The 27,243-nt window shown below is 58.2% G+C and overlaps 5 protein-coding genes, 1 long non-coding RNA gene and 5 other non-coding genes across 26 annotated transcripts in view; 9 read left to right on the top strand and 2 right to left on the bottom strand.

Annotated features, from left to right (window-relative positions):
- Positions 1-3,078, top strand: part of LOC121661563 — a 3,243-nt gene extending 165 nt beyond the window's left edge. Inside the window, exons 1-4 of one of the 8 annotated variants that reach the window (XR_006015023.1) lie at positions 1-403; positions 800-863; positions 1,455-1,961; positions 2,600-3,078. This is a non-coding gene — a long non-coding RNA (uncharacterized LOC121661563). Of the gene's footprint in view, positions 1,962-2,599 lie in introns of all 8 variants that reach the window. The other 7 variants (XR_006015018.1, XR_006015020.1, XR_006015017.1 and 4 more) reach the window with 7 other exon arrangements.
- On the top strand, positions 483-625 carry LOC121661589. Its single transcript, XR_006015040.1, has one exon. It is a non-coding gene; the product is annotated as a small nucleolar RNA SNORA16B/SNORA16A family (small nucleolar RNA).
- Positions 1,208-1,338, top strand: LOC121661590. The gene has a single exon (XR_006015041.1). It is a non-coding gene; the product is annotated as a small nucleolar RNA SNORA44 (small nucleolar RNA).
- LOC121661591 lies at positions 1,543-1,659 on the top strand. Its single transcript, XR_006015042.1, has one exon. It is a non-coding gene; the product is annotated as a small nucleolar RNA SNORA61 (small nucleolar RNA).
- On the top strand, positions 2,401-2,471 carry LOC121661587. The gene has a single exon (XR_006015038.1). It is a non-coding gene; the product is annotated as a small nucleolar RNA SNORD99 (small nucleolar RNA).
- A 1,994-nt stretch (positions 3,079-5,072) lies between the features above and the next one.
- Positions 5,073-5,541, top strand: LOC121661553 (ras-related protein Rab-42-like). Its single transcript, XM_042021853.1, has one exon. The coding sequence runs from the start codon at positions 5,119-5,121 to the stop codon at positions 5,539-5,541; it is 423 nt and encodes a 140-aa protein (XP_041877787.1). The 5' UTR covers positions 5,073-5,118.
- A 490-nt stretch (positions 5,542-6,031) lies between these two features.
- Positions 6,032-8,004, top strand: LOC121661560 (ras-related protein Rab-39B-like). The gene is made up of 2 exons (XM_042021869.1): positions 6,032-6,287; positions 7,256-8,004. Exons 1-2 carry the CDS (start codon positions 6,073-6,075, stop codon positions 7,686-7,688), a joined length of 648 nt encoding a protein of 215 aa, XP_041877803.1. The 5' UTR covers positions 6,032-6,072; the 3' UTR covers positions 7,689-8,004.
- A 1,124-nt stretch (positions 8,005-9,128) lies between these two features.
- Positions 9,129-15,874, bottom strand: TAF12 (TATA-box binding protein associated factor 12). Of its 3 annotated transcripts, none has more exons than XM_042021866.1 (6): positions 15,765-15,873; positions 12,700-12,951; positions 11,446-11,523; positions 10,547-10,661; positions 10,272-10,360; positions 9,129-9,598 (listed from the first exon to the last, which is right to left on the bottom strand). In XM_042021866.1, exons 2-6 carry the CDS (start codon positions 12,865-12,867, stop codon positions 9,563-9,565), a joined length of 486 nt encoding a protein of 161 aa, XP_041877800.1. In that variant the 5' UTR covers positions 12,868-12,951; positions 15,765-15,873; the 3' UTR covers positions 9,129-9,562. The 3 variants fall into 3 exon arrangements, with proteins under 3 accessions (XP_041877800.1, XP_041877802.1, XP_041877801.1); XM_042021868.1 differs by lacking the exon at positions 15,765-15,873 and adding an exon at positions 14,594-15,390; XM_042021867.1 differs by lacking the exon at positions 11,446-11,523 and having other exon boundaries at positions 15,765-15,874.
- A 354-nt stretch (positions 15,875-16,228) lies between these two features.
- Positions 16,229-16,357, top strand: LOC121661586. Its single transcript, XR_006015037.1, has one exon. It is a non-coding gene; the product is annotated as a U11 spliceosomal RNA (small nuclear RNA).
- A 253-nt stretch (positions 16,358-16,610) lies between these two features.
- On the bottom strand, positions 16,611-26,975 carry LOC121661556 (discoidin, CUB and LCCL domain-containing protein 1-like). 7 transcript variants are annotated; one of them, XM_042021856.1, is made up of 15 exons: positions 26,642-26,973; positions 23,528-23,749; positions 21,236-21,373; positions 20,726-20,777; positions 20,467-20,539; positions 20,167-20,300; positions 19,982-20,019; positions 19,669-19,863; positions 18,854-18,975; positions 18,603-18,771; positions 18,395-18,487; positions 18,110-18,200; positions 17,880-17,917; positions 17,615-17,722; positions 16,611-17,143 (listed from the first exon to the last, which is right to left on the bottom strand). In XM_042021856.1, the coding sequence occupies exons 1-15, from the start codon at positions 26,898-26,900 to the stop codon at positions 16,755-16,757; spliced, it is 2,121 nt and encodes a 706-aa protein (XP_041877790.1). In that variant the 5' UTR covers positions 26,901-26,973; the 3' UTR covers positions 16,611-16,754. The 7 variants fall into 7 exon arrangements, with proteins under 7 accessions (XP_041877790.1, XP_041877792.1, XP_041877795.1 ...); XM_042021858.1 differs by lacking the exon at positions 26,642-26,973 and adding an exon at positions 26,427-26,532; XM_042021861.1 differs by lacking the exon at positions 26,642-26,973 and adding an exon at positions 23,840-23,962.
- Positions 26,962-27,243, top strand: part of GMEB1 (glucocorticoid modulatory element binding protein 1) — an 11,538-nt gene continuing 11,256 nt past the window's right edge. Inside the window, exon 1 of the mRNA XM_042021863.1 lies at positions 26,962-27,064. The gene's annotated coding sequence lies outside the window, so the exon portion shown is untranslated. The remainder of the gene's footprint in view (positions 27,065-27,243) is intronic.

The raw sequence follows: 27,243 nt of genomic DNA, 5'->3' as shown, positions 1-27,243 counted from the left end.
GAACGAACGAACGAACGAACGAACGAACGAACGAACGAACGAACGAACGAACGAACGATGGCGGGGGCTGTAAGCAGCGCGATCTACAACTCCCAGAGGCCTCTGCGGGAGGGCCGGGCACCAGCAGCCAATCGGAGCCCGCACCTCAGCTCTATAAAATGTGGCCTCGGGCCAACTTCCGTCTCTCTCGGCTATGGCGGCGAGTTGGGGTAGCGGTGCGGGGGCCATCCGGGACCATCCACCGGCATCCTTCGTCCCCGGGGCGCCCCCGCCGCATCGGCACCGCCGCATCGGCACCCCGTGGCTATGGCGCCCGGCGGCGGCGCTTCGGTGCGCTCCGAAGGCTGCGAAGGGCAGCGCGGCGTTGTTCCCGCCCTCCTCGCCGGGCCCGGCCCGGCCCCGGGTGAGTGAGGGACCCCTGAGGCTGAACTAATCCCCTGTCCCGGGACAGGCGGTGGCGGGCGGAAGAGCCCTGCGGACCCGCCCGGCCCTATCGAAGCTGCGTCTGTCGGTGCTGTGGCAGATGCGGTCAAAAAGGAGCCGAGAGCAAAGGGATTTTCCTCGACGGTCGCCGCTCAGTTGGAGCCTTCGTAGCTGTCCGGCAACATTTCGGGAAAGTACACGGCCCGCCGTGGGCTAGGGGTGGTTACTGGTGCTGGAAGCAGACAGCTGCCGCAAATCCCTGCCCCTGGGGTTCAAACTGACGCGCGGGGGGGCTGGATATCCTGTCTGTAGTTTTGTTTCAATTTACTTTTCTTGTAATTTACTTAAAGCTCAGGATTCTCTTCTTCCCCAGCAGCATTGTGGTATAGAAGGTGATCCTGGAGCATGGGATGGCTGGTGACGGCCTCAGCTTTGCGCAGGTGAGATGGGCGATCCAGGTTCTGGAGTCCTCCCTTGGGCTGAGAATTTGGTAGGTTTTGTGGCCTCCCTGGGCCAGAGCAGGAATCAGCAGCGTTTCCTGCCCCTCTGCTATCGGACAGTGCCATCACATGCTGTTCCAAGGCCATGGATCCTTCATAGGGCTTGTCCTTGGGGCTGGGCCCTGCAAACTCCCTTAGTTCTTGCTCCATCCAGATCTTGTGTGGGTGAGATAAGGGCAGTTCCTCTCTCTGGGCCTGGCTAGAGGCAGGACTAGGAATCAACCCTGATCCAGAGCCAGTCAATCACTCTGTCACAGACTTTACTGGATAAACTCCATGTTTGTGTGCATGTTTATCCAAGAGCTGTGGCTCCACGCAGTAGCTGCAGGTCTCCAACAACATGCCAGAGCAATAGGAAGGTCTTTGACTGCTGGGCCTCTTCTGCCTGTGGCTGTCACTCACCCCTCCGATACATTTTTGGGAGTTGGGCTGTTGCTTGCTTGTGCTTTCAGGGTGGGATGAGTCAGGGCTTTGTCCACATGAGTCTGCAGCCCACTGCTGATATTGGGCGTATGTTGTGATGTCTTCCAGGGGTCCTGGGTGTTCCAGAGCTCACCCATCTGATGAATAAACCCAGGTGAGAAGGTAGTAAGTATCCTTGTTAGAACTCCACAGCCCATCCCTCCAAATCCCTTTCCCATCAGATCTGAATACCGATCTTGTGGTCGAAAAAGGAGGAAGAGTAAAATTCATGCTGGTCTTGGGCTCTCTGCAGGTGTGTCCTGTGCTGAGAGGGGCCACTAGGAAGACAGGCTGTGCCAGCCTCACTGTTTTGGGAAGTCTGGTTGGGAAGGAAACCCCTGGTCGGGAAAAGGGGTAAACGTTGGGCACAGGGGGCAGAGGTGCCATGAGGGTTGGAGGGCTGAGATTTGTTGGGAGAATCTGAGCCATGGATTTACAGTGACCCATCGGCTTCAGGCATTAAACTCTGGCTCAATTTTTTCAGCAGTTACTCTGGAAAAGGGTGAGCCCTGTCCCAAGGGTTTCAGCTTGCTTCCCATAGGACCCGAGTTGTGGGGAAGCTGCAGTATGGAGCATGTGAGTGTCCTCTGGGGAACTCCTGGTGTTGGGCTGTAAGTTTAAACTAGATACTGGGAGGAATTCCTTGGCTGTGAGGGTGGGGAGGCCCTGGTTGCCCAGAGAAGCTGTGGCTGCCCCGTTCCTGAAGTGTCCAGGGCCAGGATGGATGGGGCTTAGGGCAGCCTGGTCTGCTGGAAGGTGTCCCTGCCCATGGCAGCGGGTGGAATGGGGTGAGCTTTTAAGGTGCCTTCTAACCCAGACCGTTCTGGGATTGCATGATCTGGAGTGGGGCCTGGAGGACAGGGAACAGTTCGAACTGACTGTGCCTGTGCTGGAAGTGGCCAGTTTTTTACCTGGACTGTGCAGGTGGGAATGATCAACCTCATTTTGGAGGTTTTTAATTGGCCAGAGTTGTGATCTGTGGGGCAGGGTGTGGGTGAGATCAGTGGCAGTGCAGCCTGGTCCATGATGACTCCTGAGTCTGGAGACTGTTGGATGAATCCTGCGGATATGGGGCTGAGGCCGGGCATGAGCTACCCAAAACCACAGGGCACAGTGGGAACATCCAGGAGTTGCAGAACGTAGATGGAATCTGACACAGCACTGAGCCCAACTGCTCATCACTCAGCTGGATTCTTTTTTATCCCTTTTTTCAGGTCTAAGCAGAGGGTGAGTCATCCCTGAGAGACTTGGTGCTGCAGTGCCAGACTGTTCTTTCCCAGCCCTCTCCTCTGGAAGTGGGAGCTCTGCAGAGCCAGATCCTGGCTCCTTCCCAAGCTGTGAGCTCCACCAAGGGCGATCAGCCACTTCTGGGCTCCACTCACCTGCACTGGAAGGTGATGGAACTGGTTTGGCTCCAGGTGTTGCTCAAGCTCCTGTTCAGGTGCTCCACATAGAAGAACAGTCTGTTCCATGGAGTTTTCTCAGGAGAGGGTCTGGATATACTGGGTGTATATATCTGAATATATCTGGATATACTTTGTTAGAGCACAGCACCAATAATGCCAAGGGTGGTGGGTTTGATCCCTGTATGGGCCATTCACTTAAGAGTTGGAGTCAATGATTCCTGTGAGTCCCTTCCAACTTGGAATATTCTCTCCGTGATAAGAGTTTGAATAAATGCAATTACTTCAAATCTTTGCGGTGTGTCCCGTGTTTGGGTTGCATTGGGATGGGCTGAGGCTGGGCTGGCTCTGAGCTAGGGAATCTTGAGCATCCCCTTCCAGTGGTGCTCACCAGTGGTCAGGGGCGAGTTCCTGTCCTTGCTGCTGCACCTGCCACTGGGGGTGTCCCCCACAGCCCTCAGCAGTTGTCCCTGGAATGCAGAAACACACCTGGGCCTTCACGGAGGTGCTGGAGTGGCTCCTGCGCAACCCTGGGGTGTTCCAACACCCTCAGCTGGAGAGCCTTGGTGATTCTGGTTGCTTGTTTTCTCACCATGGAGAAGAATGGGTTGTGGGGAACCACAGCCTCTTGAGTTGGAGCCGCTCTCTTGTTTCCTGTCCCTGGATGGCTGACCTGTGGCAAAGCTCCTGCACCCGAGGTGACCTGGCTGCCGAGAGTACTTTGTCCTGGAATATGCAGCTGGTGCCTCTGACTTCTGGTCTCCTACCTGCAGGTCTTGAGAGCCCCTTTGCTGTGGAGCGTCTCCCAGGATCTTGGCTTCTGGGGGACACTAGTGAGTGTGCACTCACAGCCTGGCTGTCCCTGTTGTCACCAAAGCCAGGGTGACAGAGCTGGCGTGTGGCAACACTAAACATCCCGGCGACAACAAAGACTAAAGTGCCATTATGTTGCAAGGAAGTGATTAGAGCTGAACCTGTGTTGCTGCTAAAGTTTGAAATGTTGGGCTGTTGCTGGGATTTGTGTTTTGGAACTTGGTGGTTGGGAAGCAGGCAAATGGAAAAAAATAGTTTTAAAAACAGGGGGATTAAAAAGGCAAGTTACTTAACTCAGTGTTTTTCCTAAGTGGTTAAAAGAACTATGCAGCAACTCCACAAACCGTTTTTTGTATGTACGCCTGGGAAGAAGACTTAACCCTCTTTTCCTCAGGGTTACCGGGAAGGATGAGGAGGGAGCTGGCAGCTGCTCCCTCCCTGGGACAGTTTGTTTGTCCGCCCGGGTTACTGCGGGGCCAGAGCCGTCCCTGTCCCCAGGTGGGATAGGGACAAGGGTGGAGACCTGTCCTGTTGCCGCCAGCACAGCAGGAACGCAGTGGGTCGGGATCCGGCCAGCTCAGCCATGGAGGTAGTGACAGATTCCCCCCCCCAGGATCCCGACTCCGAGAGACACTTCCAATTCCGCGTCATCGTGCTGGGGGACGCGGCCGTGGGCAAGTCCTCGCTGCTGCGCTGCTTCGCTGAGGGGCCGGGTGGGGGTCCTGGTGGGGCGGCCACCTCTGGCCCCACCGTCGGCGTCGAGTTCTACAGCCGGACTGTCCTGATGCCACCCACCGGCAAGGCCAAGCTGCAGCTCTGGGACACAGCTGGCCAGGAGAGGTTCAGGTGAGGCGGGTATGCGGACCCCAGCACCCCACTGCGTTATCCTCCCACCCTGGGGTGTTTGTAAATCCCCGGCCGGGCGTGCAGGGACAGGCAGCGATGGCTCACTGGGACGGTGCTGCTTTAGGGACCAGTGACACCTTGTGCCGAGTTGGCAGCGACACCGAAGCTATTTAGGGGGGCAGCCAAGGGAGCAGGGCCGGGTGCTGGTCTCGGTGTGCCTGAGGGCTGGGGCTGGGTGGTTTCTTTCCTGATTGCATCAGTCTGGAGCCAGGAGCACCTGGGAGTGTGAGAGAGGCTCAAATGGGGCGCAAAGGGCTGAAGAGCCAAGTGCTATGGCTGGAGCTGGGCTCCCCATCCCTGGGAACCTTTCAGAGACCCCAGGGTTGGTCTGGAGGTGCCCTGTTCCTGTCCAGGGCTGCCTCATCCCTACTGCATCCAGGGCTGTTGGAGGGATAATGATACCACAGAGTCCTCGAAACCCCCACAGGTCTTCTCTGGAGCCCTCCAGTCTAGGGAGAGGGATACTGAACAGAAAAGGGGAGTTTAAATGCCCAAGACAGGTCTCCCTTCCCCACTTCCAAGGTCCAATCTGTCACCCAAAAATCTCCCAAGCCCCATCTGAGGGTTGTCGGTGTGAGAGCTCCCCAGTATCCTTTGAAACCCTGCTGGGTATGCCCAGATCCATCACCAGGTCCTTCTACCGGAGTGCGGCAGGGGTGCTGTTGGTGTTTGACCTCACCAACCGGGCATCTTTCGAGCACGTCCCCGAGTGGTACCACGAGGCTGCGGGGGACCAACCGCCTGCCTTCGTCCTGGTGGGACACAAGTGTGACCTGGTGGCCGAGCGAGCTGTATCGGCAGAGGAGGCTGGACACCTCGCTGCCACCCTGGGCATGGCCTTCGTGGAGACCTCGGCCCGCAGCAACGTTAACGTGGAGTTGGCCTTCCAGACTCTGGCTGGGGGTATCCAGCAGGCCCTGGGCCGGGGGGTCCTTGCCCCACACCAGGGATGTGATGGTATCAGGCTCATCTCCAGCCAGAGCTGCCGCCAGCCCACGGCATGGAGGGAGCCCCAGGAGCGCTGCCGGTGCTGATGGGGATAAAGGGACATGGGACCCCGACTCATGGGGATGCTTCTCTCTCCACCCGGCACCTGCAGCTCTTGGGTGATTATGAGGTTGGGTCTCCCACCTGGGCTTGGGTTTATTTCAGACCTTAATCTGAGTGCTCTGAAAAAATAATACTCTGGTGTAGGAGTGTTTTTAATAAATCTAAGACTTTTCCACACTAAATAAAGGCTATGCCAAACACCACATCCCAGGCAGGGGCACAGCACTCAACCCATGGCATGGGAGATCCTCTGCTTTGGGGGTCATTGCTGGTGGGGCAACAGCCCCCCTTGTCTGTGACACTTTTCCGGGTCTCCTGTCTGTAGGAAAATGGGAGCAAGCACCCCTGAGTGCTTCCAGCTGGATGGAGCCAAAATAAAGGGGACAAAGGGGTTCCAAAGGGGCCGCACAGCACCAATGGTGCTGGGAACGCCTCCTGGGTGGAGGAGTTCCCTGCCTGCCTGAGCACGCTCCTGGTGCGGGGGTGGCGGATCCTGGCAGCCGGCAGAGGCACCGATGGAGCAACGATGGCAGTACCAGTTCCGGGTGATCATGCTGGGGGACTCGACTGTGGGGAAATCCTCGCTGCTCCGGCGCTACACCGAGGGCGTCTTCCTGGATGCTGTCAACCAGACGGTGGGGGTGGACTTCTACGTCCAATTCGTGGAGCTGGAGCCGGGGCTGCGAGTGAAGCTGCAGTTCTGGGACACAGCCGGGCAGGAGAGGTTCAGGTGGGTCCATGTGGTGGGGAGGGGTGGTGGAGATGTGTGTCCCCCTCCAGACTTGGAGTGGAATGTTGTGATTCCAAGCCCAGGGAGGTCCTCGATGTGGCTATGTTCCCACTGGTCCCTTTGGGTGAGGAACCACCGTGCCAGAAGCCAAAGCCAAGGGAAAGGAATGCTTGGGACTGCCTTGTAAGCCCTTGCTCCAGCTCTGAAGGGGGTACAGGACTCCCCCAAGAACCCCCCTGCCACACCAGCTGCAGAGGGGCTGGGGAACAGCTGGGAGCCCACTGGGTGCTGGGCAAAACCTCTTCCTCAGCTCAGCTGCCAGGAGCCTTCACACCTCACTGTGAGGCTGTCTCCACCAGCCAGGCAGCTCCTGGGGACAGGAAAGCTTGGGAGATGTGGCTGCAGGGGATGGGAGAGTGGCAGATCTGGGTTTGCAGGAATGGGAGAGTTCCAGGACTGTTGTAGCAGAGATGGGAAAGTACTGAGAACATGGCAGCAGGGACAGAAGAGCTCCAGGACCGTGACAGTAGGGATGGGAGAGCTCCAGGACTGTGGCAGCAGGGATGGTGCAGCCCTGGGGACATGGCTGCAGACACAGGGGCACTTGGGGGCTGTGGCTGCAGGAGACAGATGAGCTTTGGCGGCTGAGCAGGGACAGAGCTGCCCCTGGAGCTCTTACGGACACAGCAAAAGGCTGATTATCCTCCCTCTCATGGTGCTTTGAACGCAAAGTGCCACTTGCAGGAGCAGGTCCTAGCCAGGGCTGCTCTGCAGGCAGGGAACTCTTTGGAGCTCTTATGGACACAGCAAAAGGCTGATTCTCCTCCCTCTCATGGTGCTTTGAACGCAAGGTGCCACTTGCAGGAGCAGGTCCTAGCCAGGGCTGCTCTGCAGGCAGGGAACATGCTGCCCGAGGTGGCACAGGAAACCCTGGGGGCTGCTCACCTCCCCTGCTCTTGGCACCCCAGGTCTGTGACTCGCTCCTACTACCGCAACTCAGCCGGGGGGATGCTGCTCTTCGACCTCACCAACCGCGCGTCCTTTGAGAGCATCCGGCGATGGCACCAGGAGGTGACTGACACGATCCAGCCCTTCCGCATGGTCTTCCTGCTGGTGGGGCACAAGAGTGACCTGGCTGGGCAGCGCCAGGTGGGCCAGAGGGAGGCGGGGAAGTTGGCGGCCTCGCTGGGTGTCCAGTACGTGGAGACCTCAGCCAAGGATGCCTCCAATGTGGTCCAGGCCTTCCAGATGCTGACAGTGGCCATTTACCAAGCGCTGCAGACGGGGCGGTTGGTGGCCACTGAGGCTTGGGACGGGGTGAAGAGCAGCGTCCCACTGCCGGTGCTGCCCAAGGCTCAGGGGCTGGAGAAGGAGGAGAAGCAGAAGAGATGCTTCTGCTAGAATTGGGGACACTGGCACGTCAGGGACATGCTGGGCTCAGGAGGGGAAATGGATATGGAGCAGTCAGGCACAGGCAGGAGCAGCACGGCCACATTAAATACCCCTGGTCACCCTCTGCCTGCCTGTGTTTTCCTGGGAAAGAGGAAGCGTGTTGGAAGGGTGAAGTCTTCAGGTGGGACTTCACAGGCCTGCAGAGGTCAGCGTCAGCCCCTTCCCCTATTCTCTCCTGTACTGACTGAGACCCAAATCATAAAGCCCTAAATTCTTTAAGTCTTCCCAAATAGAATTAAAAGTGACAAATTTATCATGGAACTCAGATTATGTGTCTGCCACTCTGGCTGAGTACATGCCTAGTTGAGTTCAAAGCAAAAATAACCACATGCCATTCTGAGGAAGTGCCCACTTTCCCTTTTAGATTAATCTTCATACAATTTAATTTGCAAAAAAACCCTCTCTACAAGGCTGTAGAAAGGAGCTCCCCAGGCTCCTCATCCGGCAGTGCCATGAGGAGAGGAGCGAGCCCAGGATGGTCCTGCAGTCGCTTCACCCACCCTGGTTTCCCCTGTGGGTACCGGGAACTTCCAGAGAGCTGGGCAGGGAGGATGAGCCCAGCTCTGCCCAGGGCTGCAGGAGCCTCCCCGTCGTGCAAGGGTTTGCAGTACTGTCAACTCCCTCATCCCCACAACAGCCCCTGCAGCTTCCCTGAGGTCTGAGCAGAGCAGCAGGAACAGGCAGGGGCATGTGGCCTTCGTTTTCAATGTCCAGGCACAGACAGAATCAGGGGGACCTTGACTTCCGGCCCTGTCACAACATCCCCCTCCCAACAGTCCAAATATCCCAGAGATGGGGAAGGGACTCCACGCTGGGTTGGAGGTCAGGAGGGAAGCGACCTGCCCACCCTGACTGGCAGGTGAGGAACTGGCCAGATCCTTGCAGTCTATAAGGGTCTGGAGGGGAAACCTTTGGAAGAGCAGCTGAGGCCACTTGGTCTGTTCAGCCTGGAGGAAACAGGAGAGACTCACCGGGGTCTGCAGCTCCTCCCAAAGGACACCTCCAATCTCTGCTCCCTGTGACCAGGGATGGGACCTGAGGGAAGAGCTGAAGCTGTGTCAGGGGAGGGATAGACTGCATATTAGGAAAAAGTTCTTCCCCTAGAGGGTGCTCGGGCACTGAACAGGCTCCCCAGGGAATAGGCATGGCTCCAAGGCTGCCACGGCTTTGGACAATGCTCTCGGGCATTGGGTGGGGTGTCCTGGGCAGGGCCAGGAGCTGGACTCAATAATCCTTGGGAATCCTTTCCAGCTCAGGATATTCCACGATTCTGCTCGCCATAAACTCCCAGATCTCCCATAGAACAGCACCATACACAGAGCCAAGGTGGCACTGTCCCTGCCATCCCCGTGCAACGCTGCCTGAAGAGCACAAGTCTATGCCAGGATCTTAGATTAATAATTTCTTTATTCATGTAAAACAAATGCAAGTATTTATATAAACACTGACATTACAAAGTACTGGAGCAGGTAGGGGCAGGAAGGAGGAAACAAAAACCTCTACAGATGCTTCTAATACTGTCCCACACACGATCAAATGCTCTGTCCCTTGGATAATCACTTGTACGATAAACCACTTTCAAGTCACAAATAAAAGTCTCTGTTTGAGATATGTCGCACTCTGAGGAGGAACGAGGAACAGGGCGTAGAATGTTTTTGGCAGGTCTCCTCATCAAGTCAAGATATTGCTGCACCGTTAGTAAAAAATAGATGCTTCTCTGTAAAGCATTAAAAAAAATATCCCACAGGTGACATCGTGGAGGCTTCCGTGGAGAGGCAGGTATCCCAAACTGCACTGGCAGCGTCTCTGGCTCTGCCCAGGGGCTATTTCTTGGTAGTTTTGCGGATCAGTGCCATTCTCTGCAACAAGAGAGGGAAAACCATGGGAAGCCGAGCAGCTCAGAGCAGGTGACTGCACAACCACTCACAGCAGGAACAAGGCATCCCAGGTGCTCCCAGGACGCTGCCTGACTTGCTTCCACACAAGTCTTTCAGGTCTGTTTGAATCTTAATGGGGTCCCAGGCTGGAGCCAGAGGAGAAGGAAGTGTCTGTGCTGCTCCACTTGGCACCCTGGGGCGGTGGGATCAAAGCCCATCTCAAGGCCCCCCCTCTCTGCCCACTGGGAGCTGCAGCATCACCCATGAACCCACCGCAGGGCAGTTCCTTCTAGGCTCTAAAAAGCAATGGCCCAATGCAGCTTTAAAGCAAAATTAAGGGTGTTTTTACAGTCCCTTTGCACAGAGATGGAGCTGCCAGGGGCAGCTGAGAAGTGTCTGTGTGCAGCTCCCCGTTGGTTTTAAGCCTCCCAAGCCCCTCAGCACCAAGAGCTGCTGCTTCTCTTTGGGCAAAGCCAACATAGCTGAGGAGACACAGCAACCTCAAACCTCTGCACAAACAGGTCAGGAGACTCTGGAAGTCGTTTCCAGTACGAACCACTTGGAAGAGGTCACAAATTCACAGTGCCAGGAGGCCATGACCACCATCCCCGTATCAGCCTTCTATGTGATTCCTGGTGTTGTGAGGGCTCCTTACCTGTTTGTGAGCTTCTGTAGTGCAGGCTTTTTTGTAGGGCCTGATTTCTTCAGAACCAAAGCCCGGGATCCACATGTTCCACTGACGCTCTGGAATTCACAGAATGGTTTGAAACGGAATAGACATTAAAGCTCATCCACTTCCAACCCCTTGCCATGGGCAGGGATGCATTACCTACTCACAGGTTTCCACCACAGCAGCACAGCTGTGCCCCGACTCCAGGAAGAGCCGAGAGCTGGGGGTAGAGGGGGAAAAAACAGATAAAAGTCACTCACCAAGGTGCAACTGGACATCTTTCACTTCCAGGGTGTTGGACTTGCGATGCCGCGCGAGCTGGCAGGCGGCTGTCACCACGCTCTCGATGAAGTCATCGGCGATCTGTAGCAGCATCTGTGGTGGAACAAGGGCAACAACCAGCCTGGTCAGCACTAAGCAGTTGAAATTATGTGGGGAGATGAAAACAAGCCATCAGAAGCTGGTATTTAGAAGTAGAGAATGTCCTGAATTGGGAGGGACCCACAAGAATCATCCAGGCCAACTCCTGGCCCTGCACAGGACACCCCAGCAATCTCCATCCTGTGCCTGAGAGCGTTGTCCAAATGCTCCTCGAGCTCTGGCCGCCTGGGGAGCTGGCATTGCCTGGGGAGCCTGTTCAGTGCCCCAGCACCCTCTGGGGGAAGAACCTTTCCCTGATCTCCAGCCTGACCCTGTCTTGGCCCAGCTCCAGCCGCTCCCTGGGTTGTGTCCCTGTTACAGAGAGCAGAGATTGGAGCTGCCCCTGGGGAGGAGCTGCAGCCCCTGCTGAGCTCTGCCCTCGGTGTCCTCTGCTCCAGCTGAACACACCAAGTGCCTTCAGCCGCTCCTCCTGTGGTTCCTCCCGATCCTTCCCCATCTCCAGAGCCTCCTTTGGGCGCCCTCTAATAGCTTTAGATCTTTCTTGTATTGTGGCGTCCAAAACTCCACTCAAAGGAGTGGATTTCATAGGTCTTTGCTGCAATTGCAATTTTAGAAGCTTTTTTGGTACTGGGATGCAGAAAAACAGGGATGGCTGAAGGCTGCATGGGAAAACAGATGTTAAATGAACCAACGCTCCCTCCTTGGACAAAGGGCCACTGATCTGTGACAAATCCCAAAATAGCTCTTTCTGCAGTCTCTTCTATGGCTTGGAACCTACTTCTTCCACATCTTCATCCAGCTGCTCGTTCGGATCCACCTCACGCACCAGGTCCTGCAATTTCTTCTTGGTTAAAACCTGAGCGTGTGGGAGGAGAGGAAGGATTTACTGCCCTGTTCCAGCAAAGAAGCTGCCCACGGAGCACAGCCACAACCACAAACACCTCCTCCCCCGTGCCCCCAGGGCCGAGTCACACTGTTGACACAGTCTATCAGCTCAGGAATGGCAGAGATAAGAAATATCAGGTGTTAAGGAGTCATTTTCAAGCACCAATGGTTGCTCTGGACATGACTGGAGTTCGGCAGCCAGGATAAATGTTACCAGCACTAAAATGCTGCTGGCAAGGAGTAGAAAGGCAAAACTACAAGCGTTAAGATGCAGACTGCAAGTGCAGTATGTATCAGTGACTAAAGTTGTGCTCAGGGCATGAGGGAAGCATTTCCATGGCTCTAGCACTTATCAGCTTTAGTGCTTCATATGGAAAACAGAGATGTGGGAATGCTAGGTTATTCCAACACAGTCAGACGTGGCAGGGAGCAGAAACCACACTGGGCTGAACAACAGGATGCCGAGTCTTAAAAGATATGGATGGAAGTTGTCAGCCTGGTCAGGTCAACCAGGCACAGATGGGAAATTCCTGACCTTCCTTGCTCCCTCACTGCTGTGGCTGTTTTGTGCTGGGGTCTAGTGCACTTTCCAAGAGTCTGGGTGCCAGCCAAGCCATCAGGGAGCAATGCCAGGGCATTCCCTGGGCAGCACTATGTTTTATGCGGATTGAAGGCTCCATGCCAGGTTGGGTTGGAAGGGACCTTAAAGCTCATCCCATTCCACCCCCTGCCACGGGCAGGGACACCTTCCTCTGTCCCAGGTGGCTCCAAGCCCCATCCAACCTGGCCTTGGACACTCCCAAGGATGGGGCAGCCACAGCTTCTCTGGGCAACCTGCACCTCACCACCCATTTCTCCCCATACTTCTCCCATCTAAACCCCATTTAAAAATAACTTCCCCTGGCACACCCCAATATACATTTTCCTAAGACTGGAAAAACCTCTACACCTACAGCATCCGAACCCCATCCAGCCAGGAAGCACCTGGGAGGGAGGAACTCTGCGAGGAAGTTTTGCTGGCTCAGTAACTGATACTTTATAAACATTGTATTTCTGCTGGTGATTGAAAGAAGGTGAATGAAGCCATAGGCAAGTCCGTGATGCCTGAGCATCATCCCTGCTGTCCCAAAGTTGGGGATGGAATTACCTGGTTGCTTTCAGGACTGAGCCGCCCTCCTCCGCTGGGCGTTCCTGGCATCTTTGCCACAGTGGTGCTGTTGGCCATGGAGCTTTGGGGGGGGGTGCTGGCTGGTTCCGGCTTGATCGAGGAGAAGTTGGAGAGGTTGATCAAGGTAGAAGGGCCAAACTGGTTCATAATCTGTTGGGTTTTAGGTTTTAGATCATAAAGCTTGTCTAGGTCCTGCTTCTCCTTGGGGTTGTAGGGATCCAAACCAATCAACTGGAAAGGGAGAGGAAAGCCATGGTTAGCAAACAGAAGGAATTCAGCAGGATGAACAGGTCTTTGTCCAGACAAAACTGCAGTGTTCTGACGGGGCCTGAAGCTTATAGATCAGGAATCTCTACTCACAGCATGAAGGGAGAAGTGATGCTTAGTAGCAGAGAAAACCTTCCCTGGTGTACGGAAAATGAAGTTTTCCAGAAGCACGGTGGCTTCACGCTGGTGACAGAAGCACTGATCCACCCACCCATTCATCCCTTGAGCTGAACCCCCTCACATCCACCCCCACACGGCCTTCCTGAACCCATTTCCCACAAAGAACAGAGCACTCAGAGCAGATTTAACTGCAGGACATGGCTCGTTCCTGCTGCAGCAGCATGGGATCTCTCATCTCTACAATCCAAAGCCCTGGAGAGAAGGCAGGGCCCAGCCTCCCTGGGGTCTCCACAGGGTGGGGGTCTTGTTTTTGGCAGCATCATGCTCTCACAGCCCAGCCTGCAGTGACCCCTCCACCTGGGATTGACAACATCGGTTCATTCTGGGTTCTGAGAGCACAATCTGGTGCTCAGACGGGGAGGAACACGTGTGCCCACACCTGCCCCTTGTTCCTCCCACATCAGGCAACTGAGAGCCACAGGAAATGGAGTGGGATTTACGGAGCTCCCAATGGGGACCCACAAGTAGATTGTGTGGCTACGCAGATCCTCCAGGTGCTGAAGTTACTCAGGGTGTTGGTCATGGGGTGAACACTGACTGGCACCTCCTCTGTTTCTACTCTAAGCCCCAGGCTCAATGAAGTTTTGCTCTGTCTTCACTGGTTTGTGACAGGAAATTCATCCAAACCCTGCACCTTCCACTACCACAACCATCGTGGGCAGCAGTGATGGGTCTGTCACTGGGAAAGAGAGTTTAAGGAATGGTCTGATGGCAAAGCCTCTTGTGGTGGGGCCAGAGATAGCTGAGAAGCTGAGGCTGAACTCACAAGAAGAGTTTAACCAGCTTTACGGGACACTCACACACCGTGTCTGCTCCCTATTCTACAAACAGACATTTCCCCTCATCAGAGCAAGCTTGTTTGGATTAATTAACATCAAAACGCACACGAGAAAGCACATGGGAGGACTTAGAAGCAGCTGCTTTAGTGCTTCACTCCAATGCACACTCATGCACCTGCAGACATGGGGCCCTTTGAGGGGAGTTTATATCCCAGACAATCTTCTGCAGTGCCCTTGGCTCTGCTTCCAGCTCCATTTTAATTGAATTAACAATGGAAAATCATCACGCTCACACCCTAAACCCCTCAGCTGGCACTTCTGGCTGAGGAGCCCAGCAGAAGATCGTGAGGGACCTTCAGTCTTGATTTTAGCTGGGGTCGATCTCAGGCTGTTCACCCTATGCCTCACTTCACAGATCCACAAAGTAGGAATTCCTACCCACTATGTAGAGAAGGAAGCACCGAAATCCTCAGACACAAAGCCCCAAAATCCTTGGGCAGAAGCACTTCAGCAGCATAAAGTCGTTTTGTTGGTTTAGTCCCAGATCTTACTGCACCCTCCACATGCTGCTGAGATCCCTGAACACAAAACTCATGGGAGGAGCAGATTCACAGGGTAAGTCCCACATGCCAGCCCCATTTACTTACAGCTATCTGAGTGTCTAGATCTTTAATTACATCAGTGACTGCTGTGAGCCCAGTGAGTGGAGAAGCCATAGCCCACAGCCTTCCCAGAACATCAGCAGTCGGTGTTACCTACTCTGGCTTCCTCCTCTTCCACATAACTCTCATTCCTACAGGAACACCAGATATTTTTTGTATCACCCATTGTACGTAAGATGGTTAGAGGAAACAGTTTCACAAGTTGTCCTCACTACAGTGCCACAGGTTTCTCCATCAGAAAAGACCACACAGTGGCTGCTGCAGAGGACGAGCATCTGGCAGGATCCTGAAGAAAAATACGGCCAAATTCCCTTTTTCTGCCAGGAAACAGAGTATCCTGGTACCTGCTGATGTGCAGGCAAGCCCAGACCCTCACAGCAGCAGCTCCCTCCAGGGCAGGAGGGGGTTTTGGGGCTGCGATCAGTACCACGACCTGTTCAGCTCCGGGACAGCACAGTGTTAGAGCTGTAACTAAAATCCATGTTAATGACAAACAGCACATTCCCTGGACTGCTCAGGGGGCTCCCACTTCCACTAACCATAGTAATTTTCACCAAATATCTAAATATAATCATAGAACCTCAGAATGGTTTGGGTGGGAAGAATCCTTAAGCTCATCTCATTCCACCCCGTGCCATTAACCGGAACACCTTCCACTAGACCAGGCGGCTCCAAGCCCCTGGCCTTGGAAAATTCCAGGGATGAAGCAGCCACAGTCTCCCTGGGCAATCTGTGCCAGGGCCTCACCACCCTCACAGGGAGGAATTCCTTCCCAACATCCCAGCTAACCCTGCCCTCTGGCAGTGGGAAGCCATTCTCCTTGTCCTGTCCCTCCAGGTCCTTGTCCGAAGTCCCTCTCCAGCTCTCTTGGAGCCCCTTTAGGCAATGGAAGGGGCTCTAAGATTCTCCCGGAGCCTTCTCTTCTCCAGGCTGAACATCCCCAGCTTAAAGCGCTCACCAGCCCCACGGGGACCGCCGAGATGGGAACGAGTCCCCCTCCCCGTGCAGAACGTCCCCGCCAGGAGCCGCGGGGCAGAGCGAAGGTCACCAACCACCACCAGGACCGCTCGGCGCCCACTCTTGTACTCCCTCCCGGATTTGCAGCATCCGGTGTGGAGCCCCAGGTGCTCCGCGCAGCCCCCTCGAGCCCCCGTACCTCCCCATGACCCGCGGGCACGCCGAAGCCCCGCCGCCACCGCCGCGCTCCCTCCGCCGCCCGCCGACACCCGGCAGCGCTTCCGCTTCCGGCCGCCGCCCCCACCAATGGGAAGCGGAGTCCCCTGCGCGCGCGCGCATCACCGCCAATCAGAAGCGACTCTGCCTGCGCGCGCGCCATGGCGCTCCCGCCAAAGGCGCTCCTCCTCCCCGCGCTGCTCCAGGGAAGAGGCGTGCCCAGCATGCCCTGCGCGATTTGCATAACCCTGGCCGACTAAAAAGCGGCGAAAACTGCACTTTTTTGAGGGAAAACCGGGAGAAATGTCATAAGAAATGAGGTACTCGAGGAGGAAGGATAAAGGAATAGACACACAGACATGATGTTTGGTGTCTGGGGCGTCCCTCGCCGTGACCTGACGGTGCACTGGCGCTTCCCCATTTTGGATGGGGTAGGAAGACTATTTCAAAAAGGGCTTCTGCCGTGTGTGGCACGGGGGGGTTCTACGCCACCTCCGCGGAATCGACATCAAGAGATTTCGGAAGCACAATTTTTGTAAGGGAGGGCCGCCGGTAACCGCTTGTTCCGGCACCCCAGCATCCGTGAACAGTAGATAACGAGTAGTGAGAGGGCGGTGGCGTTGGCGTCTGCGCGTTAGAGAGAGGTTGTAGCTCCGCTGATCTTCGTGGTGTAGCTCTACGAAAGCGTCCCCTGTGGTTGGTGGGGGGCAGACCCTATGACACCACGAACGGCAGGAAAGCTGGGACAATGAGTGTGACACCCCAAGCCGCGCGGATGATCGCATGCTGGGCCAGCAGGCGGTGCGGGGCACAGCGCTCCACATCTATCTTTCTCTATGTATTACATATATTTACATAGGATTACTTTTTAAAAAGCCCCCTGCTAGCACGGGGAAAGTCCTCCTTTACACGTTCCCCCCCCCCCCCCCCCCCCCCCCCAATCGCCTCATATCGTGCCGCTGTGCTCCCCTCCTCACAAGGCTTCATGGTACACGTGTGCGAGGGGACAGTGCTTAGGCCACCCACGGGACCCCTCGGAGCAGGGGCTGCCAGTCTGCTCCACCCCAGCTGGCAGCTCCCCGGGCCGCGGGGCAGGGGTCTGGTACCGCACCGGGGGGCACCCAGGGGGCCCTGCGATGCCGCAGCTGCTGCGGTGCATCCCGGCAGGCTCCGGCTCACTGAATGGCGTGGCATACTCAGGCTCTGGCGGCAGCGGCTCTGCGTACTCATGGTGCTTTCCCGGGACGTCATAGTGGCTCAGGACCAGCGGCAGAGTGTAGCCCTCTTCCAGGAGTGGCTTGAAGGTGGAGGGACCCGTCTGGCTGCTGGGGCTCACCTGCACCAGGTCTGGCTCAGCGTACTCTGAAACAGGGAAGCCGCCGTGTCAGGGGGGCTCATGGTGCTGTGGCAGAGGTGGGTGGGGTGGGTTGAAAACGTTAGCATGTTTGGACTTCCAGGGATGGGAAATGCCAAAACCCACCCAGGGCAGGGCACCCACACACGGAGACCCCACATTCCTCTGCCACACCAGAGAGGGGCTCCTGCTGTCCCCAGCCACCCTCCAGTGCCAATAGCTGTGATAGAGGTGGACTACTACTACTAAATAATGTGTGGCGTTATTACAATCAATTATAATAATTAATTATAATAATTAAAGGGGGGGTATAATTAATCAGGGCCTCCCTGTTGCAGGAGGACCATGATGCAGGAGGGATCAGATCAGAATGGGGAGGGGAAAATGGGCACCCCAGGGCATCCCCGAGGGTGCAATGGAGGAGACTCAGCTCTGGCTCTGGGCTGAGGGACAAGTTCATGCCCTGATGCCCCTGTTACCTGGTGACTGGGTCCGGCTCAGGTCCCCTGGCGTGGGGAAGGAAGACAGGCTAGGGGCTGGCAGGCTCTGCAGGGAGCAGACCTGGCTTGACTCCAGCTTGGGGTACCCTGGGCAGGGAGAGGAGACCCTCAGTTGTCACAGGCTGTCACCTGGACATGCAGGTGCCCCTGGGGGGTGGAACAGGTCCAGGCTTGGCAGCAGCACCAGTTAAACCAGCTGCACCCCATGGCACCGATTTTTGGGAGGGGTTGTGCACCCTTTTACCTTTTGTGATGCCGCAGTTCAGCTCCGCTGTTGACTTCCTGCCAAAGGGAGAGGCAAGATGGGGCAAGAGGTCCCAGCTTCCCCGTGCCCACCACCACCCATCTCCTCACACCCACTGCATGGGGGACTGCACCCCTTGGGACCCAGTGAGCAGCTGGATGAAGCTGCCAAAATTTGGGGAGGTGATACTGAGTCCCCCAGGGCAAAGCAGGGGTCAAGGCAGGACGAACCTCTTCCTGTGGCAGATGAAAGCCAGGAGCAGGAGGCAGGAGCAGAGGAGCACAAAGCCGCCAATGAGAAGCACCACCAGCAGTGTGGAACCTGGGGAGGGAGGGCAGTGTCAGCTCCCCCTGGGCCCCCATCCCACCCCTTTGCACCCATGAATGCCAGGAGCCCACCTGGGGCCACTACAGCAGGAAAATCAATGTGTTCCCACAGGGGGATGAAGCCCCACTGGCACCTGGAGTACCACCAGACAATGCTGCACCCCAAGGACAGCCCCCCATGGCACCCACCTGCCTTCTCCGGGTCCAGGGCGATGCCAGGGATGGGGGTGCGGCTGGCTGGGTGGCTGGTGGGTTCAAGGACCTCCTTGGGGACACTGGGCACTGCGGGGCAGAGTGGGGACTGTGACTGTGGGACCACCACTGGGTGCACAGGGAGGTGGAGGCCCCAGGACGACGTTTCGGACACGGAGGTGCGAGCTCCTGTGGAGGGTCTCACCGTAGGGACGGGGCGCGCGGACCCGTGCCAGCTGGCAGCCCACCAGGGCCACCTTCAGGGCCACGCGCTGGTGCCAGCTCTGCGGTGTGACGCGGACATAGCGGGCAACGATTGGGGGGATAAAGGCATTGGAGACCTCCCCTTGGCTGTCGGCGTTTCCTTCAAACACCTGCCGGAGAGGGTGAAGAGGAGCCGATGGCCAAACATCCATGGGAAGGGGGTCTCAGCCCCATGATGTCCCCCCTGCACACCTTGTCCTCCTGGCCACTGCTGCCTCTGTAGGGTCTCCAGTTCTTCCCGTCGCGGCTGGAGGAGACGTGGTAGGACGTCACGTAGTAGTCGTGCTGCTCGGAGGAGCCCTTTGTGATGATTCCTGTGAAGGCAGGAGGGGGGTCCCGGCTGTTAGTCAGAGGTTGCGGGCCTGGGGAAGGGCCGCCCTCTACCCCACTGCCCTCCACTCCCAGCTAGAATAACCCCCATCTCTGGGATACTCAAGACTCAGCTGGGAAAGGACTAGGAGGGCAGGACATGTCACCTGGCAAACGGGGGGTCCTTCTGATCCTGGGAGGGGGTTTGGGTGGCAGATTCCAGTGTGGGATGCCCTGGTCTGCCCCCAGGAACAGATAACCTCCAGCCCCGGCTGCCAGCCCTGCATTCCTCCCTCCTCCAGCCTCCGGCTGGACAATGTCCCCATTTTCCTCACCGCGGTCGCCAGCCGCTGGTGCACAAAGCCCCTGCTTTCGGCAGGCTCTGGCCAGACAAAAGATGCTCACTGGCACCAGATGCAAGAGCATAATATTAACTTGTTCATCCCAGAAATGGCTGCAGATGAGGGGGGCAAAGGGACAAAAGGGGGACAGGAGCAGCCAGGGGGGCTGGTGTGCATCTCAGTTTGCACCAGTAAAACCATGGCACAGTGAACTCCAGAGAGTCCTGGGAGTTATGGGGGTGCAACTGCCCTGGGCAGTTTTGTGGGGACGAGTGAGGCTGGCACAGCGGGAGGACAGTGGTCAGCGTGAATGGGGACACAGGCAGCTGTTGTCCCCATCTGATGGCCAACTCTCACCTGTGACATTCCTTCGGGTGCCCAGGTCCAGCTCCAGCCAGGCGGCCCCGGCACCGGGTTCGGCTGCCCAGGAGTGGCCGGTGGTGCTGAGTGCTGCCCGTTCGGCCACCCAGGCTCGGTCCTGGCCCAGTGCATCCATCTCGTGCCACCAGGATGAGGCATTGAAGGCGACCACCTCCAGCACATCATCACAGGCTGGGGACAGGAGACAGCACACTGGGAACCCGGAAACCCCAACTGGGCACATGGGGGTGGCACCAGGTCTGACAGCCAAAACTGTGCCTTAATTTTAGGGCAGATGGGAAAAAAATACCTTTGTGGAATACAAGTCGCTTCTCAGAAAGAGATCCCCTGTGTGGAGGAAAGCAGGGGGAGCATCAGACAGGGGGTGAACAAACCCTGGGGTCTCTGAAATGGAGGGGTGTCAGTTTCCCAGTGTCAGCGTGCATGGGTCCCGCAGCTGTGTGTGGGGTGCAGCCCCAGCCACTCCTCACCCACCTTTTGGAGTGGAGCCCATTGGCAAAGGCTGCCTCATAGAGCGTGATCCCCTTCTCCCGGGACAGGGTGACCTGCCCGCCCAGCTCGTCCGCAATCACCCCGGCATGCACGGCTGCCTTGCACAGCACCGATGTCTGCGGGGAGCAGGGGGTAAGGGCAGCACCCCACGGCAGGCCTGAGCATCCCGTGGGGCACCCCAAGGCCACACCCATCACCTCTGGGTTGCTGGGGGTGACAAGCAGTGGCCACATGTGCTGTGGGGACCGTCCCCGGAGGGTGCACCATGGTGCCCACACTTACATCCCGGTAGCCCTGGCTTGGGTTGCCCCAGATGTCCCCATGGATGTCCTTGCAGCCTGCAGGGCAGTACACACTGAAACACATGGTAAGGGGTGGGTCAGGGCTCCCTCCCATCCAAACCCCCTCTGCACACCCGCTCTGCTCCCCATCCCACCAGACCTCTACCTCAGGAGAGGGATGGGGATGAAACCGGGGCTGATGGGGACCCCTGGGGCAGGGGACACCAACATGGGACCATTCCCCACCTCCGACCACTCACCTGACATGCTCCTGGGTGTAGTGGGTGCCTCGAACCAGGCAGGAAACCAGGTCTGCAAGGCAGGGACACCCCAGGGTGAGGGACCCCCACCTGCCCCACAGCACATACCCACTTCTGCCCCAGGGCACCCCATTCCCCTTCCGAATTTAATCCTGCTCCTCATTTGGGTTTTGCCCTTCAAGTCCCCATGTCTGGAGGGGCAGGGAGGGATGGCCCCTTGGTCCCTGCAGCCATTGGCCCCATGGCACAATCTAGGGTGCCTGTGGCTCTGCCTGATATTGGGGTGCCACCTGACTTGGGGGCTCAGGGTTCTAGAAGGGGTCCCAGCTGGCTGGATGGCCTGGGAGTCTCCCATGTTTGCCCCCAGCCAGGGAGAACATGGATGTTCAGGGAGCTTAGGGAAATGGGAGCCCATCCCGAGGTCAGCAAGGAGCTCCCTTCACCCCCCTGCATGGGACAGGATGCGTCCCAGGGGTGTCTCTGTGTCTCAGGGGATGCTACCCCCTGTACCTGGGTGCTGCGTGGTGGCATAGGATAGGAGAAGCCCTCGTCCCGAGCGGTGGCTGGTGCTGTTGAACAGGACGGTCACAGTGCTGGAGTTTGTCACCAGGAGTGGGGCAGAAGGGACGGAGTTCCTGCAGTAGGGCCCTGCCAGCAGGGATGGCACCATGGAGAGATTTGGGACCTGGACCCTCTCCTGGCTCAGCCCTTGCCAGGGCCAGGGGGGCTCAGGCATTTGGGCTGTGCTCAGGGTGGTCCCAGAGTTGTCCCACATCCAGGGTGGCCCATCCCCAAGGTAATCCCAGCACCAAGGTGCTGAAGGGTGGTCCCATGCAGTGTGGCCCCATGCCAGGCTGGTCTCATCCTGAGGGCGGTCCCATGTTCCAGGATGGTCCCACACTCAGGATGACCCTATGCCCAGGCTGGTCCCAGCCCCAGGGTAGCCGCATCGCCCTCATCGGGCACCTGCCACTGCATCCCCCACTGCAAGGACTGGTACACATGCCATCACCCCATGGGACTCCAAAATGGGAGCTGTGTCCTTGTCTCCCCCCCATGTGCTCTTTCACAGGTGCTGCTGAAGCTGCCTCCTAAACCAGCCCCCCCCCCCCCCCGTTTAATCCACATTAATTTGCAATCTCCATCTCCCTGATTAAAACTTCAGCTTAGCAGGCAGGCAGGTTCCTTAGGGACATCTCTGCTCCCTAAGGGGGACAGAAGGTAGCCCCAATCCCTGGACTGCCATCACCCCCTGTCCCCCACATTGCTCTGTATCATGCCCATCACTGGGGCCTCTGGGCACCCAGAAATGCTTTGAGCAAATGCCATTGTTGTCCTGGGGACAGGGAACTGTGTCCCTGTGTCCTCATGGGGCAGCAGGTGACACCTCCCCCTGTGCCTCAGTTTCCCTACCCTGACCCACACCCTCACCCTGCCTAGATCATATTGAACCGGGAGGTCGATCCCAGGGGACGTGGAACACACGTGCACGCAGAGATGTCACATATGTGATAGAACTGAGGTCTGCATGATATGCAGATGAGATGCAGATGACACACAAGCAGATTTCCCTTCCACCAGTTGCCAGATGCCAGTGCTGCCCTGGGTCAGTGGTGCCACATCTGTATGGATCTCAGTGATACCCTGGGAGCTGGGAACCCCTCAGCTGAGCCCCGGAGGCTGCCACCCCCATGGGGACCCTGCCACGTCCCAGTAGAATCAGGCCAGGGGCCAGACACCGGGTCTGAGTCAGCAGGAAGGAGCCCACAGCCTCCGCCTGCTCCAGCCGCTTCCTGAAAAACATCTGGGACTTCTCAAGGGCCGGCGTCAGCCGCGAGAGAGGGAGTGGAACCCAAGCTCTGTGTCATGCTGGCATAGCCCTGGTGGCACCCAAAGGGGCTGCGGGTGTCCAGCCACCTTCCCCAGCCCCCCAAGAGCATCATCTCGGGGGGTCCCCCCTTTCCTGCATTGCTTTGTCTCAGCCTGGGGCCAGGAGATCTCTTAGCTTTGGGAACAAATATGTCCCTGAGGCCACAGCAGAGGGGATGGGGACCAGGGACCTCGCATGCTGTCACCCCTCTGGGGACCAGCCCAGAAAGGGTGAAAGCCCTGAAGAACAGGGAGAACTCCCAGTCCCATGGATCCAAGCTGGCTCCTTTCCATCCTGCATTTCCCACTGCATCTCCTGTCCAGCCCCTGTCCCTCACCAGGGCTGCTCCTCCATCCCACCCCATCACTCCCCCCACCCCCAAGACGTTTTCCTCAGCACTCGGCATGCTCCCAGTGCTGCCAAATCCCTCCAAGATGATTAAATCTGTCTGGGAAAATCCTGGACGTGTTTGGGCAGCGGCTGGGCCGACGAATTAATTATTCAGTGGCTGCATCTGGTCCCAACTGGGCAGTTCCCCTCCAAGGCTGGCAATAATCATCTCTTTGGGTACCTGCCTCCTCAGATATCCCCATTTGCAAATATTACTCTCCTTGGATATCCCCCTCCTTGAATATCATCCCCTCTATTTGGGTACCCTCACTCCTCAGGTACCCCCATCCTTGGATATTTCTCTTCTCTGGATAACCCACTCCTCAGATATTGGGTACCCCCCATCCTCTGATATTCCCGTTCTTGGGTGCCCCCTCCTCAAATACCCCCTTCCTTGGATACTGCCCTACCTGGTTACACCCCTCCTTAGATATTCTCCCTCCCCATTACGAAATCAGCTAAAACCCCAGATTTTCCTGATATCCTCCCTATCCACAGCATTGTTATCACTCCTGCCTCAGTTCCCCTGGGACCCCCCTTACCGTAGGCAGTGCCAGTCTGGGGGTCAGCGAGCAGCAAGGAGCTGTGGGCACAGTGCTCCGAGGATTCCAGATCCACATCCCCGAATGCCAGGAGCAGGGAGGTGCCTGGCGGGGCTTGGAGCTGCCAGCAGCACATGGTGTGGTTGGGATATGTGCCCGGGTAGTTCTTGGAGCTCAGGGTGCCACTGTGGGGTGTCAGCAGCGTGTGGCCGCAGCCATTTCCTGCAGAGACACCAGGGAGGGGGCTCAGACAGGCTGTTCCCTGCCTCTGTCTCCCCTCTTGGTGAGGCCCCCAGAACAACCCCTGGGCACCTGCAGCCTCTTCAAGTGTTTTCCTCGTCCAAAGCATCATTTTCTAGTGGTTTTTCTGGATGCTCCCAGCACTGGGAACTGTCCACAGGGGGATCCAGGGATGAAGCTGCCATAGCTTCCCCCAGAGCCATCCCCTCTACCTCCAGCTCCTCTACATGCCCCAGTCCAGGAGAACCCCAATTTGGGGGGATACAAAAGGATTCAGGGAGGGCTGTACAGCACTGGGCAGCCCCTGGGACCCCTTGACTGGAGCCTTGACCTTGAGGATAACATTGGGCAGCTGCAGCATCCCCACCGCCTTCTTCCCAGGGTGATGCCAGACCCACCACAAAAGGGGCTTTTCTCCGGGCTCACTGCCTCTGGGCATGAGGGAATATCCTGGAAATAAGCTGAAAGCGTCCGGCGTTGACATCTGGCCGGAATTTCTGGGCAGGGCTGGGGTGCAGGGAAAGAGGGGAAAGCACCACTCAGCCCCACTGTATGGGCTGGGGGTTTGTGGGGGTCCAGTGCTCCACACCTCTTCCCCACATGCCCCAAAAGCTGTTGCTCCTGCCAAGCATCATCCTGGCACAGCCAGAAAGAAAAGGGATGGTGGGCACAGATTTGCCCAGCCTTGGCTTCCCTCGCTGTCGCTGGGAGACGACACAAAGCGCCAGCAAGGGAAAATCCTGCAGGGATAAAAAAGCAGGGGCTGGAGGTGAAAGATGCCAGCCCCCCCACAGAGCCCCCTCCTCCTCAGCCTGCGGAAAGGGCTGCCAGCCAAACTGGGGGGAGGTTTATCCTATGGGACTGGGCGAAATCACCAACTTTTCCCCTTTCTGGGCAGTGTCTGCTGACAAAGCAAAGCCGGGAAGGATCAGGCCCTCCGAGAGTGGGGGCTGGGGGGGGGGGCAGTGGGGACCCCAGGGCTGCCAGGACAATAGCTCCCAGAAGGGCTGCTCTGCTAGGGGAGAGAAATTTGGGGTGTGTGGGGGGAGTTTCTAGCCCAGAAAGTAGAAGCCATTGGGATCTGCATGGAAAACTCTCTATGGCCAGGACAGCTGGACACATGAGCCCAAATGGGGCTCTTGGATGGATCCCCCCAGCTCCATATCCACACTGGTGGTGTAGAGGAGCTGCGGGGACCCATTCTGGGAAAAACCCATCCAAGGAAAGGAAATCTTTGTTAGAAACATCCTGAGTGTGACCAGCGCGTGCCGGGAGGGAATGCCAGAGATAAGCTGAGAGCTGCAGGCACTCCTGGGAATTTGACTCCAAAGATGCTGCCGAGGGGCCAGGAATAGCCAAGAGAGAGCCACGGGGGACTTAGTCCCAGCCGCGGAAACGTCACTCCTCTCCCAAAAACTGTGAAAACTGGATTTCCGGTGGGTGAGGGTGAACTCACGGCTGGGCCCCGCTGGGGTCATTCCTGCCAGGGATTTGTTTGTTTTCTCACAGGATGCAAGAAAGACACAACAGGGCGATGGTCCGAGAAAAGCCCGGCACACTCTTGCTTCCGTCATGCTGACGGCCCCGGGAAAGCTCCTCCGCGTCCACCAGTGGGTTTAGGATCCAGTGGAAAAACCCGCTGCATGATGTGCCCCAAATCACACTTGGGGAACGTAGCGGGATTCTGTCTTCAGTGATCCCGCCCTGGCCCCGTGCCTCAGTTTCCCCTCGCGGAGAATAATGCTTTGGATGACCCGTCGTTGTCTCCTCGCTGTTGGATGAGTTGCGGACGAGTGACACCGGGAAACACGAACTTTTGGATGACGTTTGGGTGAACATTCCCTCGGGGTTGTTCTGGACCTCGCGGCTACAAATCCTCCGCAGCATTCCCGGGACGGAGCCCACTGCCCGGCTCTCCCGGCTCTGCATGTAAACTCCAGTGATCCCCTTAACCCGGGGATTAGGGGTTCCCCGGGAAAGGCCTGCAGGCGGGATGGAGCCGAACGCAGGACTCTCGGGACCTCCGGGGTAGTTGCCACCGGGGGCAGGCACAGAGAGAGCCTGGGGGGCCGCGGGGAAAATAGGCGGGTGCAGGACCGGCGTGATGCTGGGGTGGTGGAGGCAGCAGGGAGCTCGTCCCGTCCGGTACGGGAGCAGAGGGATACCGGGGACCCCGTCCCGGACCAGTAACAGGACAGACGGACGGCGGCGACCCCGTCCAGTCCGGTACTGGGACAGAGGGATGGCGGGGATCCCGTTTCGGACCGGTACCGGAACAAAGGGATGGCAGGGACCCTGTCCCAGGTCAGTACCGGGAGACAGGGATAGCAGGGACCCCCTTCCGGAAAGCAACCGGGGCAGGCGAACTAGGACGACCCTGTCCCAGTGTGGTCCGGTCTGGACACAGCGGGGAACCGTTCCCGGGAGCCCATCTTGGTCGGATCCCGGTCCAGACACAGCGAAGAGCCCGTCCCGGACCGTCCCGGGCCAGAGGCGAGCCCGTCCGGTCCTCCTTCCCAGTCCCCATCCCGCACCAAGTTACGGTCCCCATCCCGGCGAGCGAAGCGGAAGCTCCGGGGGTACCGGTGGGAGCGGGGCTCCCGGTGCCGCGTCCCGGTGTGGGATGTCCCGCCGCCGGTGCTCCGCAATCGGCACTCACCGTCCTGTGCGCCGGTCGGGCGCAGCCCCAGCGGGCCGAGCAGGAGGCAGCGGCGAACCAGCGCCAGCGCCAGCGCCACCGGGGCTGCCCCGCTGCCCGCCCGCATCCTCCTCCCGCCGCCGCCGCCCCGGCCCCGCCGCGGCCCCGCCGCGCTGTCGCCCCGGCCCCGCCCCCCTCCACCCTGCCGCGCCCATTGGCTGTCGCCCCCGCGTCACCATTGGTCCGCCTCGTTGTCAGTCGACCGGCCCGCGCGGCGGGGGTGAGGCGGGCCGGCCGTGGGAGGTCCCGGTGGTCCCGCCGGGGCTGGCTTGGGGCGGGGCGGGAGGTGCCCGGTACCGCGTTCCACGGCTCGCTGCCGGGACCAGGGGGGAGCGAACCCCGCCGTGACACCCCCGCCGGCAACTCGTGTCCTGGGCTGGCGGGGGACGCCACGAGGGCGATACCGCCCGCGGCCACCAGGGGGCAGCACAGCATCACGCGCTTCACCGGTCGGCGCCTTTAAGGCAGGCGGCGGCCGGAAGTGCTGGCGGCCGAGGCCGCGGCGGGCACTGCGCATGCGCTGCTGCTGCCCGGCCCGGCCCCCCCCCATCCCCCCGTTCCCCCGTCCCACAGCCCCCGGTCTCGGCCGCTCGCCGACGGTAAGGCCCAGCCGGCGCCGCTCTACGGGGGCCGGGAGGGGCCATGCGGCGCGACAGGGCGGGGCGGGGCGGGAGGGGGCCCGGCCCCGCCGTGAGGGGAGGGAGGGGTCGCCGCCGTACGTGCCGCCGCCGCTGCCGCGAGGGCGGACGTCGCGCGCGCGCTGCTGGGGGGGGGGGGG

Source organism: Corvus kubaryi, unplaced genomic scaffold (genome assembly GCF_017639235.1).
Source record: "Corvus kubaryi isolate FWS band 111438036 unplaced genomic scaffold, C.kubaryi_AGA036_p1.0 37179, whole genome shotgun sequence".
NCBI classification, from domain to species: Eukaryota; Metazoa; Chordata; class Aves; order Passeriformes; family Corvidae; genus Corvus; species Corvus kubaryi.
Note: the sequence above shows the minus strand (reverse complement) of the source record. Positions and strands in the feature narration are given on the sequence as shown.